This window comes from Thermobia domestica, chromosome 7 (assembly GCF_964235325.1).
Source record: "Thermobia domestica chromosome 7, izTheDome1.hap1.1, whole genome shotgun sequence".
Lineage (NCBI taxonomy): Eukaryota > Metazoa > Arthropoda > Insecta > Zygentoma > Lepismatidae > Thermobia > Thermobia domestica.
This window is the reverse complement of record NC_137460.1, coordinates 7,380,779-7,399,916: the sequence shown is the minus strand read 5'-3', so window position 1 is coordinate 7,399,916 and position 19,138 is coordinate 7,380,779. Positions and strand designations below refer to the sequence as shown.

Sequence of the window (19,138 nt, the reverse complement as noted above, 5' to 3'; positions counted from 1 at the left end):
CAATAAAAGCTGAGATGAATCTATTCTTTCCTCTCATGAATCCATAGTTTAAAAAAGCCTTCAGTTACCGTTTTCGCTCTATGGGAATCAATATTGGAAATGAAATCTTTAAGTTTAACGTCCCACGATTATGCCGGTTAGGCTAAAGGAGACGGTGATAAGGAGAAATGAGTGAAAATGGTGGAATGAAGAAAGTGGGAGGAAACGGGAGATGCCCGAGAAAACCCACGAGCACGGTGTTTGTCCACCACAAAGTCCACACGGCGCGAGCGGGATCGAACCAGGGGAATCAATGTTGGAAGAGGAAGTGCAAGTCGATCTCTATCACTTGCAGATGCAATAGAAGAATAAAGTAATAGAACTGAATCTATTTTAGCAGTATTGAATCCTTATCAAAGAACTATTTCTTGTTGCGATCTCTTACGGTTTCCTCAGTCTAGCCTTCGGCTTTGAAACTCGAAATTGTCGATTTCCATTACTTTTCTTTTGAAATGGGGATTAAGAGCTTTCGCTTCTGGGCTCCTACATAACAAACTGTAGTTTCATGTCAGCTTAGTACACGCGCGAAATACGTAACAAACGTGATATTAAGAATCCCGAGTCCTTTTCAGCTTAGGATTAAGTATTACGGAAGAGATGGAACTTATTCTTGGGATGGTGAATTGATTACAAAATACCACTCGTCACTATCTTATGGAGTCACGGAGGCTCAGTGTTAGAGCATGGCTTACCGTAGCGGTACATAAACCAGTACGCTTTCCTGGCTGATGAAAAAAAAAAAAAAAAAAGTTTTTGTTTCCTCCATTTATAATACCAAGTAACAGCTTTGTGCTGCCTAAATAAAATTTGAAAGTATTTCACAAAATAGAAGTTTTAGAGAAATAAAATTAAACATGAATCAATATATGAAAGTATTAGCAACAACAACTAATCACTGGCAGGCACAAATGTACTAAAAAGGAGTCATTTTCTAGACGAAATTAAAACGGAAGTGCAAGACAATATACAAGAGAAGACGACAATTAGCGCATATTTCTGTATCCAAGATGAGTTTTTTCGCCGAAATTTCGTGCCCAAAAATAGGGGTGGAACTGAAAAACCAAGATCACAATGATATTCGCAGTGACACTAAAGATTCACATGGACTCTTCCAATAAGAAAGACTAAGGAAGTTCAGAGTATCTACTGAAATTCCAAAATAAAATTTTGTGACCTTTTCTTCGCCAAACCATAAAATTTCGTAACATTCAAAAACTAGTACTGTATTCTTTAGCATTTATCTTATTCCTACTTTCAAAGGCTGTTCAAAGGAGCGATAAAAACTTGGTGTCTTCTTGCAGTTGAATAAACTAGTTACATGCGTAGGTGGTTTCGGTGATGAGATGCGATTTGCATAACTCTGCTCAATAACACCCGCTGAAGGACAATCTCAAGAGCGAATTTGGGTGCGAATTAGGCCGAATTTTCATATATGCGATAAAAGCATTCTTTGCTTGCGATTTGGTAGAGTCTAAAGCCAACAACAGATATTTTCGCGATGATTTTGACGTTTTATACAACAAAATTTTTCAGTCTCTACTTATATTTGTAGAGATTAAAAAAAAAAAAAAAAAAAAAAAAAAAGCTAAATTCGTGACTTTTTCTTTTCTTTTATGACCGTTTTTTGATTTCGTGATTTTTCAGTGACTTTCGTGACCGATAGACACCCTGGAGTTGTATAACTAATTCGATTTTTAGTGCAGTTTTATTGTAAGTTCTGAAAATATACCCATGACTTACGGAGTATCTCCTGACAAATGCAGAAAGTCTTAAATTCCTGTCTTTCAGCTAGACAGATAATCGTGTTTTCCACAACCTTTATATATATATATATATATATATATATATATATATATATATATATATATATATATATATATATATATATATATATATATATATAAAAGTAAATACGTTCTTTTGCCTTTGAACGGACGAAAAGCATCACGGAGGGCCCACACGGTGATTTTCGTTACGATTCCAATACTTCTTTGCAGACTTTTATTCTACTATAAAAAAATATGATCTTGTAAAACAAACATGCAGTGAACTCACCTTTTCCTTCTGGAACGTCTTTCTTCTTCGTACCTTCTCCTGTATTCTCTGGAGTCGTACCTTGGATCATAGCGAGGTCCTCTGTCTCTGTCTCTATCCCTATCCCAGTAACCACTTCTATCTTGTCTATAACGTCCAGGAGACTCTTCACGGCGGTAATAGTCTCTGCTCTTGCCACTCCTGGCCCTAGCTCGTTCGTCGTCTCCATAATCTCGGTTCCGTGGCATTCTATCGTTTCGATGACTCCTCTCTTTATCTCTTTCTTGTTCGTCATCGTAAACTCTCTCCCGTCTAGAATCTCGATACCCTCGCTCTCGACGTTCCTCGCCGTTATCACTTCGGCTATGTTCTTCATAATTCTTATCAATTCCTTTTACACTGCGAACTGGATTTTGAGGATACGAATCTACATTATCTGATCCAATCGTTTCGCTTCTCTCAGCACAAGGTTCGGCTGATAATAAGCCATCATCTGATTGGGATATTACAGGGGGGACCGTAGGAGGGGTAGCATCATCATCTTCAGCTACCCCTGTTACAACTCTTGGTTCTAAAGGTGGGTCAATGGGTCTAAAAGCACTAGAAGACGGAATAGCTTGTGTTTCAGGACTACTGCTCTCACCGGGAACCATTCGATGGAAACCAGGGGGAGGCAGCGGAAGTTCAGGTTGGTTATTTGGATCAGACTGAGGGAAATCGGATGAAACAAATGTTTGTCGAGATACACTATCTGGTGTAATTTCTACATTACTTTCTTCCATGTGTTCTTGCTGTTCGACTAACTGTCCTGTTTCTAAATACTGATTTCTATCCGTTGAGATAACTTCATGGGTTTTATGCCACTCTTTCTGAGGTTCACTACCTGTTGGGTCACAGCCTACTCTTGGCGCTACTTCCTGGTTATCTGGTTGAGCCATACCGAACATACTTTGATCCCAATGTAGAGGAGGGCCAGACGAATGACGTACATCCTGAAAAAACAAAATTGTGTAGAACAGAACGATTTCATTAACAAATAAAATATTTTATAAAATTATTGACTTTGCGTTCATGGTCTTGGGTTTAATTCCCGAGTTCAGACTAGAAACACAGAAATAATGGCGTTGTATTGATAAAAACATCACCCATTACAAACTACTTGGTACGCTATAGGACTTTGAAAGCTGTAGTTTAGTTTCTAACGTGAATCAGCATTAAGAAAACAAAATTACCATAGAATAACCCTCGGGTGTCCAAACAGAAACGAAAAACACGCTGTAAATTTTCCACTGTCTATTAAACTTTGATTATCAATCAATATCTATGTGTAACAGCTCGAAGTTGTTATAGAATACATTGAGTAACTCAAATACTTTGAATACCTTGTATCTGGGGGACTAAAAATTCTTATAAAACTTTTGAATGTTCACTGACATCTCTGGCAGTCACTTATATGTAAGCTGGTGAACTAAGTTGCGCGATTGTGCCCGTTAGGCTAAGGGAAATGGATGGTTAAAGCAAGTGAATGATGATGGCAGTACTGGTGAAATGAAAATGTGGAAGGAAACGGAAATATCCCGCGAAAACTCACGGGCACGTTCCGAGAGAGAGAAAAAAAAGTAATAATAATTAAATGAAACTATCTGAACCTGCACTCTCTACACAGCGCATCATTCATATATGAGCATGAATCTCTTTGTCATTCCTCACAACATCTGTACATGTCCTTTTACACACACAAATGAAAGACGTCTTTGTAAAAATCGGCAAGGGGTAAGAGATTTATTCGATTATTTTTTCTAATTTATGTTTGATCAGTGTTTTCTTTCTTCTTGTATGCAGTATGTAATAAGTAAATACATTACATACACAATTAATTATGTCAGTGAAATATGGTGTTCATTGGGCAAAATACTCCAAACAATAAAGATTCATCTTAGACTGGATGCAATGGTTATCCTTCGTTTTCCATTATCATTTGGCCATGAAACAAACTACTCAGAAATGTACAACTCCTGTATACAAATAACTGGTATTGGTATATAACTCGTAGGATACGATACTTTTTCTAAAATTTCAACACTTCCAGTGTACCCCTAAAAAAAAAATGTAATAAAGAAATAACGGCCATGCTTTTTAAATATTCAATTGGAACTGAACAATTTACACAAAATTTGGAATCGACTAGTAAAAACGGCACGTTTCTAGCACTTATGGTTTTCGAGATCTAATTGTCGAAAGGATTGGAGACAAGCATATAAACCTAGGATTTTAATATATAGATCCTAACTTGTCAAACTAAATTAAACTTCGCATCTTAAAAAGTTATTTATTATTTGAAAGCTAGTTTATATTCTTTCTGTTCGAACAAAAGTTCGTGCTATTTTATTTAATAACGTTAATTCACTCTGCTTGAACTCTTTTCCTACTAGAGGTAAATGTTACTTTTTTTTCCTTCTTTTCTGAGAAGGATACCACAGGGAACCAGGAACACATCTATGTCACCAGTTTTAACAGCTCACGGAAGTGGTTGCCGAAGATGTCAACGGAACAATCGAAAACGTTCTGTATTTTTAATTCCCAAGATACAATGTAAGATCTGTCTGAGTTACGCCTACGTATGATTGCCTTTAATGATTCTTCTATTTGGAAACTAAATCCAAATGAAATTCCTGTAGCATCGTTCTTCTGCCCTGATGACTGACAACTTAATCACAGAAAAAAATATTTCTGACGAATAACTACTGATACTTAACAAACAAACAAACAAACAAACAAAAAAAAATGGCTACTTACAAATGAATTCTCCCTTGGGAGGCCTAAATATTCATCATACATTTCGAAACGACAAACTAGATCCGTCTGTCTTCAGTTGCAAGGTAACAAGTATAAAAACGGATAGGAGATAAAAGGTATAAAACAAGGGATACATAACACTAAATAAATGTAACGTAAAGACTGGATCCTAAAATGTCACGAGCACAGCACAGCGCAAAAGAGTGAGCTGAATTGTCGGAAGCACGACGTCTATGTTACATCACTATTGCCAGGTTCAAAATATGCATCAAAGGTAGGTAACCAAACTATCAATGTTGCCAATATCCGATTTAAATCCGGTTTATATTTATGGATAAAGAATGATTCTTTAATCTCCCGTTTTTTCCTTCGTTTTTGCTGAACCTATTACATTAACCTGTTTTATATTATGCGTATGTTGTTTTAAATGAAGCGCCAATCCCGACATGCCCTCTTCATGTAACTTTTATGATTATATAATATGTTCTTCAACTCGGGTGTTAATATTGCCTTTCGTTTGGCCTATATATGAGGAGTCACATTAGCATTGAACGTGATACACACGAATGGCACATGACTTATTTAGTGGATCAACAAAATTTATTTAGTGGTGAATATTTACGCTTCCCAAGGGAGGATTCATTGGTAAGTAGCCAATTTTTTGTTAATTTGAATCATCCTGTCATGCGCCCATATAATTTTAACTATTGTTACTTCTTAGACACTAGTATGAGTACTATTAAAAGTACATATGATCTACTTCTCATTTCTGTTTCATACGCATTGTGAATAAGCATTTTAACTGCGTTCAACCTTGTTCAATATTTTATCTTCGTCTTTCAAAACTCTTTGAGACTTTTTTTTTTTTTAAGCACACTTTCATAGTTACAACCAGCTTGCCTGTCCTATCGATATGTAAAACCACAGGTAGAACTTTCTTTGTCAAAGACAAGAGCACGAACTTTTGGAAAGGTTGAAGTGGAACAGTTATAACTGTACAAAAATAAAAGAAAATAGCAAGGTCTTTGAACAGCAAATTCAGTCCATAGAGGAATAACTAAAAAAGACTATGAATTTGAAATTTCAGAAGCATATTATCCTTCATATTTCATTTATTTTCTTTGTCTTTTTCTGGAATTCAAGAATTGTTCATTTCTCAAGTAACAAGCTTACAAACAACATTAAATAGGTTTTATCAACGAGGTATGATTAAAAAAAAAAAAAAAAAAAACGATGAATAATTTTATGAGAAACAGAGCAATACGCTTACATGGAATTTGATTTAATCTCCTTCGAAGTAATGTCCTTGGCTACCAATGCACTTATCTCAACGTAGAATCCATGACTGGAAGCATTTCTAGAAGGCTTCTTTTGTAAGGGTTTCAGTTGCTCTGTCATGGTCTTCTCAATGTCACGAATGGTGTCAAAGCGTTTTCACGGTTTTAATTTTTGAGAAGACCCAGAAGACACGTGGTGTTACATCCCAAGACTGTGGTGTGTGTGGACAGACAAGAAGATTTTTCCGGCTAAAAATTCCTGTTTATCAGTCAAAAGTCAAGAAACGAATTTAGCACTCACTCTTCTCATTTCCAAATCGATGGTTAAAGTGCTTTGTACGGCCCCGTACTAGATGTTTAATTATTTGGAAACCTCTCGAATAATTATTCGCCTTTTGAACGAACAATTTTTGCCACTTTTTGCAAGTTTTCTTCTGTTTTCGAGGCTAATGGACGTCCGAAATTTGCTCGTCTTCTACCGACTCATTTCCAGTTTTAAATCGCTCATACCTCTTGTAAACAAGTCTTCAGAGCAAAATTATCGCCATATACCAATTTCAATATTTCGTAAGTATCTTTGGCTTTATATATATATATATATATATATATATATATATATATATATATATATATATATATATATATATATATATATAACTGGTAACAGTACTTAACGTTCACGTGTTGTTCGAAATTCATGATGCGCGATTGATACGGTAAACACAACCTCACTCTAGCGGCTCTGGACGCTGACTGACAAGTCAGAATGTGTTCCAACTTGACGCTGCCTGTCTCAACGGATCAGGCTATCGGACAAATTACATCAAATGGTTGTAGCGTCAGTAATTGCTGCTAATTAAAATATTCATCATATTTTTTGATCATATCTTGTAAATAAAGTATTTATGACAAGTCATCTAAACGAAAGGAATGAAGGTTCTGCAAATGAAGTACAGTCTTGGGTTCTGCAAATGAAGTACAGTCTTAGGTTTAATATCACACGGTTATGCACTGCATCCTGAAGGAAACAGAGGATGAATGCCAAGTGAATGGATAGGAAGACTGATGGAAAGAAATGTAGCTCAAGTGATAGAGCGTTGGCTTCGCATTCGGGAGGTCACAGTTTCGATTCCCGATGCCGACCTTCCTGACTGAGGTATTCCAGGGTTTTCCTCAGTCCTACCAGGCAAATGCCAGGATGGTACCTACTAAACAGGTCCTAGCCGATAACTTAACATATCCTTTCCATTATTGTTATTGTTAAAAATATCCAGTATAAAATGGCCTCTGAGCTGTATCTGATGATTGTTAAATAAATAACTAACTTTGAGAAAATCGATGAATGGAATGCTGTCCATCGCAATCTAACACAGAATGCGAAATTATTAGAAGTGTAATTTAACCAATTATTTCCTATCTTAGCTCGTTATTTACCAAATATTTTATACACACATCCCTTTCCGTTAATTTTCTACATTTGTTTGATTTGGTGATTATCATTTTATTAATCCTAATTCTTTACTCCTTGCAAACTCTATAGCAGTGATTCTCAACCGATGTACGACACACTGGTGTGTCACGCAGTCCCCTAAGGTCTGTTGCGAAATTTTACAATTTAATAATAATTAGTTAAAATCGAAACAGACTGTACCAGTCAATACCTCCAGCAGTAGCAATAATGCTCAGTACTATATAGAATCATTATAAAAGCTAATTGGTTTCATTATTATAATAGATAAGTTGACTTTGAGTTTTAACGTCCTTTAGCAGCGAGGCTATATGAGACGTGCACTTACTGATTAACGTGGAATCCGAACATGAGCTCCTACAGGGAATTGAACTCGGGTTTTCCACGCCAAAGGCGTGTACGCTAACCGTTTAGCCACGAAGGAACTCTATTATAATATTATTATTATTATATAATAAAAATATGAAACAAGTGCGTAGCGATGTCCTGAGGGTTCAGTAAAGTGTATTGTTGGTAAAAAAGCAATGCTCTATGAAACTGAAAATAAAATTACACAATTATGAGATGATGTTAAGAGATACTTTACCTGTGTTGGTTGCAAAGGCGAACTTGGACGTAAAAGTGACATCTGCTCCGTAAGCGAATCAACATCTGGTTGCTCCTTATTGTCCGGCACAGTTTCCAAATTTACACTTTCCTCATGAGATTTTCTCCTTTCTTCCAAAACAGCGTTATTTACTTTGAACGTACTATTACTTGCACCAACCTCCGCTTGTTTTGCACTTATCTGCGCTGAAGACACTGGAATATCATCATTACCCTGAGATAATTGTGGAATATTGACGTCCAAATCTTGTTCTACTTTTATTGGTAAGTCGCTGGCTACAGCGCTATTTGGAGAGTGGTGATACGGATAATTGAGATTCGCTTCACCCAACGAATAAGTCTCGACGTTGCCTACAGGAACTTGATTTGAATAAAGTGGTGAAGGATTAGGTGCTCCTGACCCAGACGACAAAGAATAAGTACTTTCATGGTTACCAGAGTAGCTCATCTGCTCAGGAGGGACAATTTCTTTGTTTTCCACGTCGTTTTCAGACGATGACATATTGTATTTTAAGTTCTGTGCAGCATTTATATCAGAGTGATTTTGTTTCTGTGTAGATGCTGCTAATTCAGGAGGAAAGACATTATTCGAATATGGTTTGTCAGTCTGAAGGGAATTTGGTTTAGGCGGGAAATTAACAGGGGACGAAACAGGAACATTCGGGTGTGTATTTTCTACTACTACATTCTTTTCTTGTGACACTAATGGAGATGGAGATTTGGAATGATGGCTAAATTGTTGGGACACTAGAACGTCATTATTAGTCGCTGCTGTACTATAAGATGTCACATGACTAATTTGGTCTTCTACCACAGGTTCCGAGTTCAAATTAACGCCGCTAGATGCCATTTCTGCTCTTTGCCTCTCTTGGGAACTCCCAATGCTGTTAAATCCTAGAGTTGCCGTCTCTTGTGGCGGATAATGGGAACTGTTTAAGTCATCTGTAATAATAATAAAAATAGTTTTATACATGTTATCATATAATGAAAGACATCAACACATTTATTTATTCAGGGTCTACCAAGCAAGCATAATCAAATTCCCTGACAAAATTATAATGTCCCCTGAATCTGACATTCTTTTTCCCTTAGTATAACTCATGAAAAATAACTTATATTTAAAGTGAACTGCAAGTTTTCATCATTGTTTATATGCTTATACAATATTCTACAAACGTATAAACGAACCAATTCATTTACCTGTAATTTATGACTATTTTAGTGATTCCTTCACCCCTCACAGCCTGGGAAATATTTTTCCCTGACACACAATGAAATTCCCTGACTGTTTCTGATGCAGCCAGAACGTTATATGTAAGGCCGGTTGTATATTGACCAGACAGCCGAGCCGAGGTTCATTAGTGTGAACAATGCAACAAAGACTCGCACTGCATATTCACTCGAGCACATGCTAGGCAATGGCGTTTCCAACGCTGTGACCGAGACACACAGTCAACGCACTCAAGACCTCTCTTTCGGTATTCTCTCTCGGCTTGACTGGCCTTGTTTTGGTCAATATGCTGCCAGCCTAACTCAAAACTATTGGGTCGATGCATAAGTTCGTGCGATATTCTTTTGGGTTGGCAACAATGCGGCGTAAAGCGATTGCTTATCGTTATTTTGTTGTTTTACCGTAGTTTTGAGTTTGTGTGTTGTGAAACACAGGTTTTCTTGATTATGAACGTATTATTGCATATATTTCAGACAAACTAATATGGAATGTCAAGTTGAGAAAAGTAATCATTTCTGTCACATTTTACTCTTCGAATTTAACCAAGGATCCAATGAAGCAAAAGCTGCGAGAACAATTTGTGCAGTGTACAGGAATGAAGCAATTGCTGAAAGAACAGTAACGAAATGCTTTTCTTGACCAATGGCTAACAGATTTCTTCCAGTCCAAACCAAAAATGTTCTACAGGCGAGGCACTGAATTGCTGCCTGAACGTTGGCAGGTCATAGATAGTGGAGGTGAATACATCACTGAGTGATTGTGAGTTAATGTGAGTGACAGTAAAATGAATGCAATGTATTGTTACACTCGTAGAATATATTAATGTTGTGTCTATGCTGTATTTGTATTTGAATTAAAGAACAGCAGAATAAGAATCACACGAACTGATGCATCGACCCAACACATACAAATGAAGTCGACTTTTTAAAATCACAGTTTTACGTATTAAAGAGCTACCATCCCAACGATCGTTTAGTGGGACTAAGAACACGGTAAGAGCCCAGTCACAATGGTAGGAAATCGAAGCACCCATATTACATACCAAAATGTCACATATAAATGCAAAATCATAATGCACCTTGTTTTGTTTCTTTCGTCAACTTTTATGAAATGTCGAGATGAGATCTGCGTGCGTGTGTGTGTGGGGGGGGGAGGGGGAGAAAGAACCCGCTACTCAAATAATCACAACATATAAACTAAACACAGTAAAAATGATTACTCAATTCCATGTATGGAATACGGATACTCACTTCTCTGCACATCTTTTTGTTACAGGCAACCAATATTTCCTTGCTACTGTGCAGGTTGCATAGAAGCTAGGGAATGTTATAGATTTTAAACAGGATATGGGTGGATACCGTTAAAATCACCGTCACCCCGTGAAGATGTTAATGGATTGACTCCATTAATGAACTCAGCCAAGATAACTGGAGTAAGAAAAGCTAATATATCATTTTATTGTAGGCAACCAACATTTATTTGCTACTGTGCAGGTTGCATAGAAGCTAGGGAATGTTACAGATTTTAAACGGGATACGAGTAGATACTATTGCACGTGAAAACGTTAATGGACTGCCTCATTTAAATTACCCGACCGGGATAATACTCTAGCTGTCTATTAAAAAAAATCAAAAATTTTTGTTCAAGAGTTATCGTATGGAGTATTTGACGTACATACAAACAGTACAATGTTGTAATTCGCGCTGCGTGATGTTAATAAGAAGTTCGGTAAGTAGCCTATTCTTACTTTGTTAGTAGACCAATTAGAAGAGATTGTCTCAAAGAACATAGTTATCTACTTTTAATTAAACATTTACAAAGAAAAATTTTCATAACAGACAGTGAAAAATAAACCAGTATGAACAGTAATATTTTCTAGAAACCAATTACTACACGCATAATATAGGGTGGCGCAGGGAAACGAGAAACTTTGAACGTTAGAGTTGATAATACTGTAGTGCCGGGGCCGGCAGTTGTTCGGAACCGAAGAGTAGGGGCACGAGTTTTTCGCACTAAGAATTTGAAAGTTCCGCATTTCGTCGCATTTTCCAAATAAAGTTTCGTATTTTTTAGCTCCTGTGACATTTTTACAATTGTTCCTTTTATTCATAGATCACTACAGAAATAAACCATTAATTATCTAAAAACAAAATACACTGAATATTTCACTTGACATTGTAAATTTCACTTTTAGAAAATTATATTTTAAAAAAATCAAACTGAAGGAAAACCAGTAACTAAGCTTACTATGAGTAGGAAAGTTTTGCTGTCTTCTGAAAACATAGGCACAAGTTACATTTAAACATTAAACATAAGCATGTTACATGTTTCAACATTTTCCCCCTTCATCGTTGTACGTTTGCACTTAGCACCAGTCCATACTTGAAAAAAAAAAAAAAAAAAAAAAAAAAAAAAAAAACTGTCACAATTGGCATTGCTTATTGGAAGCCACACATAAGTGCATTCACAACGAACTTCAAGCAATCATCACTTCCGGAACTCCCCATCCAGCGCCGATGCTGATAGCTATCGCGCAACATGTTCTATATAGCCGTGTCCCAATTACTGAAAATGCACCGTTCATGCCACATTCTATCGTTCCGGCAGCCAGAAACTAGCGTTTTTAAATTAATGAAAACATATTTTTAAAATTTCGCGTACTGTTAGAAATTTCGCGCAAAACTGCCAAATTCGCGTTTTAGCGTGCAACGGAAACCAATTAAATTAAACACAGAATATCATAAAACGTCAAGAAATTGAAAATTACTTAATTCTGACACATTTCGTTCTATCACGCATTGCGAAAAACTCGTACCTCTACCGATGCGTAGTTGTGAACGGGTTGCCATTTAGCAATCATGCAGCATTAGTGGTGTAGTGGTAAAAACGTGCTATCTTTGTGAGAGCGTTTTACAAGGAGGATGATAATGTGACTAATGCGCAAAGGGTACTGCGACAGCATGACCAGCTAGGACGTCATGGACGCGTCCCATCTGCCCATGCGATTACAACATGGGTGTGTAATTGTGAAGAAACTGGTTTAGCGTCGAACAAGAAGCCTCCAGGTGCCGTTCGAATTGTACTTACCTCAGAAAACATTGCATCTATTCGAGTTTCCATCGAGAGGAGCCCTCGGTGCTCCGTTCGACAACATGGATCTACGCTTGAAAGATTGGGCGACGAAGCGTACAAAGAATATTGCACGAATTAAAGTTCCAACCCTATAAGTAACAGATTGTGCAGAAATTTCTTTCACGAGACCCTGTGACGCGTAGAGAGTTTAGTGAACGGGTGTTCGCTAAAATCAACGAGGAAGCCAATTTCTTTAACAACATATGGATGTCAGACGAAGCACACTTCCATCTTAACGAATACGTTAACAAACAGAATTTCTGTTCCGGGCACTACTGTGGGCTTCACAAGCGTCCACTACATAGTCCCAGGTTTGGTAATGTCATTGTCATTGGCTCTTACTTTTTTGAATATGCGGATGGCACTGCAACAACAGTAACACCAACTCAGGACGTAAATATCCTTGAAGCATTCTTTACATCGAGACCCCATGACCCTAATCTTAACACCGAAAACATGTTTTCAGCAGGACGGAGCCACGTCACATACTGCTCGATAATAGATGATAGCCGTTCGCCAACTGTTGCAAGACGCATCATTTTACTTAAGGGTGACATTCCAGCCCTGCGAAATCCCCTGATCTTAGTGTGTGCGATTTCTTCCTGTAGGGACATCTTAAAGGCAAAGTGTGCCGCACACAACATGCAACAATCCATGAACTGAAACAGAAAATGGGAAGACGAAATCACTGCCATTCCCCAAGACATGGTACACCGAAGTTTCCAAAACAGGTATTAATAGGTAGAATGTGAACGCCGAAAGTGGGCATATCTTTCCGATGTTATCTTTAAGAAGTAAAAAGACAGTTTATGGCATTTTATAATGAAAACATAAATGGCACACTGTATACATGCACTTTCGTAAATAAAAGAAGTTTTCTCCTCCGTTTATTCATGCAAATTAAGTTACTTCAGAAGTTTCTATTTTCTGCGCCACACTGTACATGTTACAGTACAATAATTGCAGTACATTCATCACTGTGCTTGATGTCGAAAATCAACAATAAATAGAAAGTGCGCAAAAATTCTAAATGAAATCTTCAATTTAACGCCCCATGGCTATGCCCCTTAGGCTAAAGGAGTTGAGTTGAGTTGATTTTAGTTTAGCGTCCCTTTCAGCAGCGAGGCTATATGAGACGTGGACCTACTGATTAACGTGGAATCCGAACCACCTGAGCTCCCGCCGGGAATCGAACCCGGGTCTCCCACGCCAAAGGCGCGTACGCTAACCGCTTAGCCAGAGAGGAGCTCACTTTAGGCTAAAGGAGACAGATAATGTAATGAAAGAACTAATGAAATCCTACCTTATATCCTAATGAAATGAAAAAGTCGCAAATCCCTCTCTCTCCCTCTCTCTCTCTCTCTCACACACACACACACACACACACACAAACACACAAATATATATATATATACGGTAACTAACTTTTTAAGCTCATTGAAAAAGAGGAGGAGAGATATGAGTATAACAAATGGTTTATGGTTTAATCTTATCTAGTAATTCCCTCAACGAAATTATTCAAGAAACAAGAAGCTTAGAATTAAAAACATACATACCTGCTCCCTTTCCGCAGTATATATTCGTTTCTTCTTCCTGTTTAATCGGGACTCCACTTAGAGACGTCTCCGACAGTCCATTTTCAGTAGCCGGAAAAGGAGGTAACCGTTCTTCACTCGCAGAGTCAAAATTTTTTCCACTGTCCGAAGGAAGATGTTGAATTTCACTATTCTCACTAATAAGTTCTGATGATACTGAATTATCAGTTGTATCCGTACCTAGATTAGGAGTTGTATCACTTTGATTTTCCACACTATTATCACTCGATCTACGGTATACAGGGGGTAGTCTCTGGTCCGCGTTCATATCCTCATTACGTTCAGTTTTCACAGGCGATTTTTGCTCTAGCGCACTAGCATTTGGGGTATTTCCTTGAACGCTGGCAGTATATGTATTGTTTAGTATACTTTCATTAACGTCAGTTTCTCCATAAGTATGAGCACCATATTCCTTAGATTGTTCGTTCGTAATATTATTACTGCTTTGTACACTGTAATCTAAACCCATAGTACTTCGTTGATGATTACTCATGGTGGTCATGCTATCACTTTGGTGAGTTTGGCGTTGAATGTTTGCAGTTACTTCACTGTTCTTTTCTACGACCTTTGAGCTATTCGGTGGATGCTGTTGTTCTAACGTCATGGGGTAAGTATTCGTATTTTGATTCGTATTCATAGTAGGCGCCATCGACTGCACAGGGTAATTTTGGCTTACGGCGTCTGACGTAGAATATGATATGTTAGACACTTCATTAGACTCATTTGCTGACCAATTCCAGGCGTCATTTTGATTGGAAGTATCATCCCACCCGCCTCCCCAATTCCACGGATCTTCTACGCCTTGAGTGCTATTACCTAAATTAGCTTGATTGTTGGACTGATCGTAATACCCAGTAGAAGCAGGCATTTGTTGGTAAGTCATATGTTGTCCTGGATGCTGTTGTTGCTGGCCCTGGTACTGAGGATTTTGTGACATATTCGGATGTTGATATTGATGGCCATACATCTGTTGATTGTTCCATGAATGCTGATTTGCCTCCATTCCCCAATTCCAACAATCCATGGTGGTGTTACTGGTGTTGGTATGAAGAGTGTTAGATTCCGACTGGCCGCCTCCATAATTATCCCATTGTTGTTGGTTGTTGCTTAATTGTGGTGTCTGATGCCAAGTCTGCTACAAGATAAAAATTATATTGTAATGTTAATACAAGTATATTAACCACTGATATTGGATAAAATACAAATGTAATTTTTGAAGAATGGTAAAAGTTCCTTATTTGGAATATTATGCAGAATGGTTGCTTGGTACAATCTGCATAATGTTTCTAGTCCTTACGGGAGCTCTTCAGGTATTATAACGAATGCAAATAAAACTACAGGCAAAATTACCCTACCCTGGCTTACTAACAGTAGAAAAAAATGAAATGAAATTAAGTTTTACGTCCCACACTTATGCCGGCTAGGCTAGAGGTGATGAGAAATGAAGGAAAGGGTAAAATGAAAAAAGTGGGAAAAATAGGAGAATTCCGAGAAAACCCACGCACATGGTATTTGTCCATTATAAAGTTCACTTGAGGCAAGCGGGGATCGAACCAAGAACCCCAGGCACAAGGGATGAACGCTCTACCACTGAGCCCCTGCGGCCCTGTTAATTCTTAAAACTGCGTTTCACTTATCGCCCTTATCTTAATACCCAACATCATAATTGCCATTTTCTAACAAGAAGCACACCTTCTATATTTCGAAAACAAATCCATTTTTGTGATTCACATTTTGTCTAACCAACCCCGTCCCAGTTTAAATCGTGGCTTCTTTATTTTATGTAAAATCATTCTATTGTCTTCTTGGTGTTACTACGTGATTTATATATTAATATAAAGGGATTACAAGACATTTTATAGAATCAGAAGCTCGCTAATTCTGACTTTCGGTACTACGGTTGTATAGCGATATGTGAAATTCTATAGAAAGCTACACACGTGTAGAATTACACTGGTCTGAAATATTATACAGCTTGAGTCGAAATTTCTTATTCTTCTATAATAAGGAAGAAGTTGGTCAAGCGCCATACCTAGAATAAGGGACTGTATAGTTCGGAGACTTAGAGAAGAAATATGTAGAAGGCTACAAAATGTGGCGTTGGAGGAATATAGGCTAGAAAGGACGAAAAAAGTAACAAATGGAAATACTGTAAAATAGGATGAAGAGATGAGCCCTTTAAGCAGCATCCTTCGTAGGAAGACCTATTGGATTGGACACCCTTTGGAAAGAACTGTCTCCTTCATAACGCCATACAGGGAAAGATGGATGGAGAGCGAGGAATATGAATAAAAAATAAGAACACAACTGAACGAACATTTGAAAAATAGAACAAAATATTGGAAGTTAACAGAGGAATCTGAAGATCGAGAAATGTGGAACAAACATCTTCAGATCCGAGCCTAAGCGTGTAAAAAGTGTTTTCCTTCCTATTAGTTCCAGGATCTGGCGACAGGCTTAATACCTGTTTATAATAATAATAATATACAGGGTGTTTCAAAACAACAACAACGACATTTGGGAGGTGACTCTTGACACCAAGATAAGACAAAAAGTATGGACCAACCTGGGTGCACAAATGCTTCCTTTCGGAGTTATAGGCTGCCGAAAAAATGAAAAAAAAAAAAAAATCAACTTTAAAGGTCCATAGCTCCAAAACTAATAGACCTACCGTAGTCGGGTCAAGACTTCACTTAGGAACTAATATGTACCCTAACCAAGAATACATGTTTCAGAAGCCAGCGGTACTCACGCAATAATTTTTATAGAGGGAGTTTGGCTACGGGCACATTATTTGAAGTACTCACGAACTATCTCTATAAAAATTGTTGCTGAAGTACAATATCAGATAGATAGAGAGATAATGTACAATAAACAACGAAAAGACTATATGATATCACGTACGTGTTTGTTCAGACCTAATTCCCGAATGCAGGTACAAATTGTCAAGGCTGACAGAAACAGTTACTGTCTTTCAGATGTTTGTCATTTTGTTTCACGAAACTATCCATCAACGTATGACAAAAGTGGATCTTCTACCATTACAGCCACGAATATGGTCTCTCATTCTAGTATTTATATTATCCTAGCAATATCTATTTTTAACTCCTTTCTTTCTTGTACTTTGAAAATGCCTCCTAGTGCATATCAATTGAATTAATTACAGGATATAGATATGGAAATTTTGATTTCACTGGGATTAAAGAAGGAAATTGTTAGGATCAGAAACACATACTGTGAAAAACGACAGAAGATAGTACGAATACTGCCATTGTCACATATTTCATTGTTCCTGTTATACAATGAAATATATAGTGTACTGATGCTTTGAATACTCTGATATTTGTAGAAGAAATACTCGGAGGTAGGTATATGAGTTAGAAGAGTGAACAACGAATTTAATTTGCTAGCATCCACGTTGTAATTTGATGTTTACAGCGGGAGAAATTAAAGTTTTCGGCATAAGATTGTTTTAGGGAAGACTTATGTACGAGTATTATAGTATCAAGATTTAACATATAGTTTATTATAGGTATTGGGTTGATAAGAATTATATTAGAAAGAGTTCTTGATGTAAAGGAAGAGTTATGTTTGCACTTCATCGACTGGCGAAAAGCTTTCGACCGGGTCAATTGGAAGAAACTTCTGAAAATACTTAAAGAAATCAGTCAACTGGAGAGATTGTGGACTCATTCAAAACCTGTACATAGGACGAGTAAAGCTGTGCTTGAATGAAGGAGAAACCAATAGTGTAGAGATTGGAAGAGGAGTCAGACAAGGATGTAGTTTGTCGCCCCGATTATTTAACATTTACAGTGAATGTTTAATGAAGGAAGCATTAATGGAAATTGGAGATTTCAAGATTGGAGGATAGATCATTAACAAGATCAAGTATGCAGATGATACGGTTATAATAGCCAAACCAAAAGAGGACTACAGGAGATGACTGACAAATTAGTTGACATTGGAAAACTATATGAAATGGAAATCAACATCGAAAAGTTGAAAGTCATGATAATATCCCGTGGAAACACGCCCTTACCGATCAAAGTAGAGCAAAGAGAACTTGAAGAGGTCGATAATTTCAAGTATCTGCGAAGTATTCTGACAAGACACACTTGCTGCATCAAAGACATCAAGTCAAGAATTGTCATAGCGAAAGAAGCATTCAACAAGAAAAGATCACTCTTGACTTGTAAGCTCAATACTGGACTTAAGAACAAGTTGGTCAATGGAGGAAAACGGAGAAGACAAAATGGACAGAGGGAGCAACAAACGAAGACGTTTTAAAACGGATAGGATAAAAGAGGACACTTGTAGCCAGCATTCATCGTAGGAAGGCCAATTGGACTGAACACATCTTGCGAAGAAATTGCCTTCTTCGCACCAACATAGATGGAAGGGAAGCGAGAAATAGAAAGAAGAACACAGCTGATCGATGATTTGAGAAATAGAAGAAAATATTGAGAGTTAAAAGAGAAAACTGAAGATCGAGAAACATGGAAGAAACATTCCCAGCCCCAAATCTAAAACTGAAGAAAAAAATCGTCATTAGGACCTGCCGAAAGGCAGAATACTTAATAATAATAATATGTTGACGTTTCTTTTGTTCTTAATATAAAATCCTCTGCGTGTGCCTGGTTATTGTCAAAGGAATTATAATATTTAAAGGAAAAATAATGCTATAAGAGTTTTAAGAATACAGAGCATAGCTGCAGACCAACTAGTAACTTGAGATGACAGCTGTTTTCTAATTTTGCAAACTCATGTTGACAGAATATGTGATTTATGGCAAAGGAGATTTCATGTTTGATTACATTGTACGTATCACACTTACAATTGTAAGGTGTCTTCTAAACTATTTGTGTAGGTTTCATTTTATTTCTTTGTATTTGTCTTATACGAATCCAATCATTAAGTAATTAAATATACATCAAAACGTGTTCATTTATCTTTATTT

The 19,138-nt window shown here is 37.2% G+C and overlaps 1 protein-coding gene across 12 annotated transcripts in view; it reads right to left on the bottom strand.

Moving 5' to 3' along the window:
- Sec16 (endoplasmic reticulum export factor secretory 16) overlaps positions 1-19,138 on the bottom strand; it is a 139,327-nt gene that overhangs the window by 111,741 nt on the left and 8,448 nt on the right. For 11 of the 12 annotated variants that reach the window (XR_014132113.1, XR_014132114.1, XR_014132115.1 and 8 more), the window contains exons 4-6: positions 14,140-15,313; positions 8,201-9,162; positions 2,095-3,065 (exon numbers count right to left, since the gene is read on the bottom strand). Coding sequence is in view for 9 of the 12 variants with exons in the window: in XM_081764077.1 (XP_081620203.1) it covers positions 2,095-3,065; positions 8,201-9,162; positions 14,140-15,313 (3,107 nt within the window). In the remaining 3 variants the exon portion in view is untranslated. The remainder of the gene's footprint in view (positions 1-2,094; positions 3,066-8,200; positions 9,163-14,139; positions 15,314-19,138) is intronic. The other variant, XM_081764073.1, reaches the window with a different exon arrangement.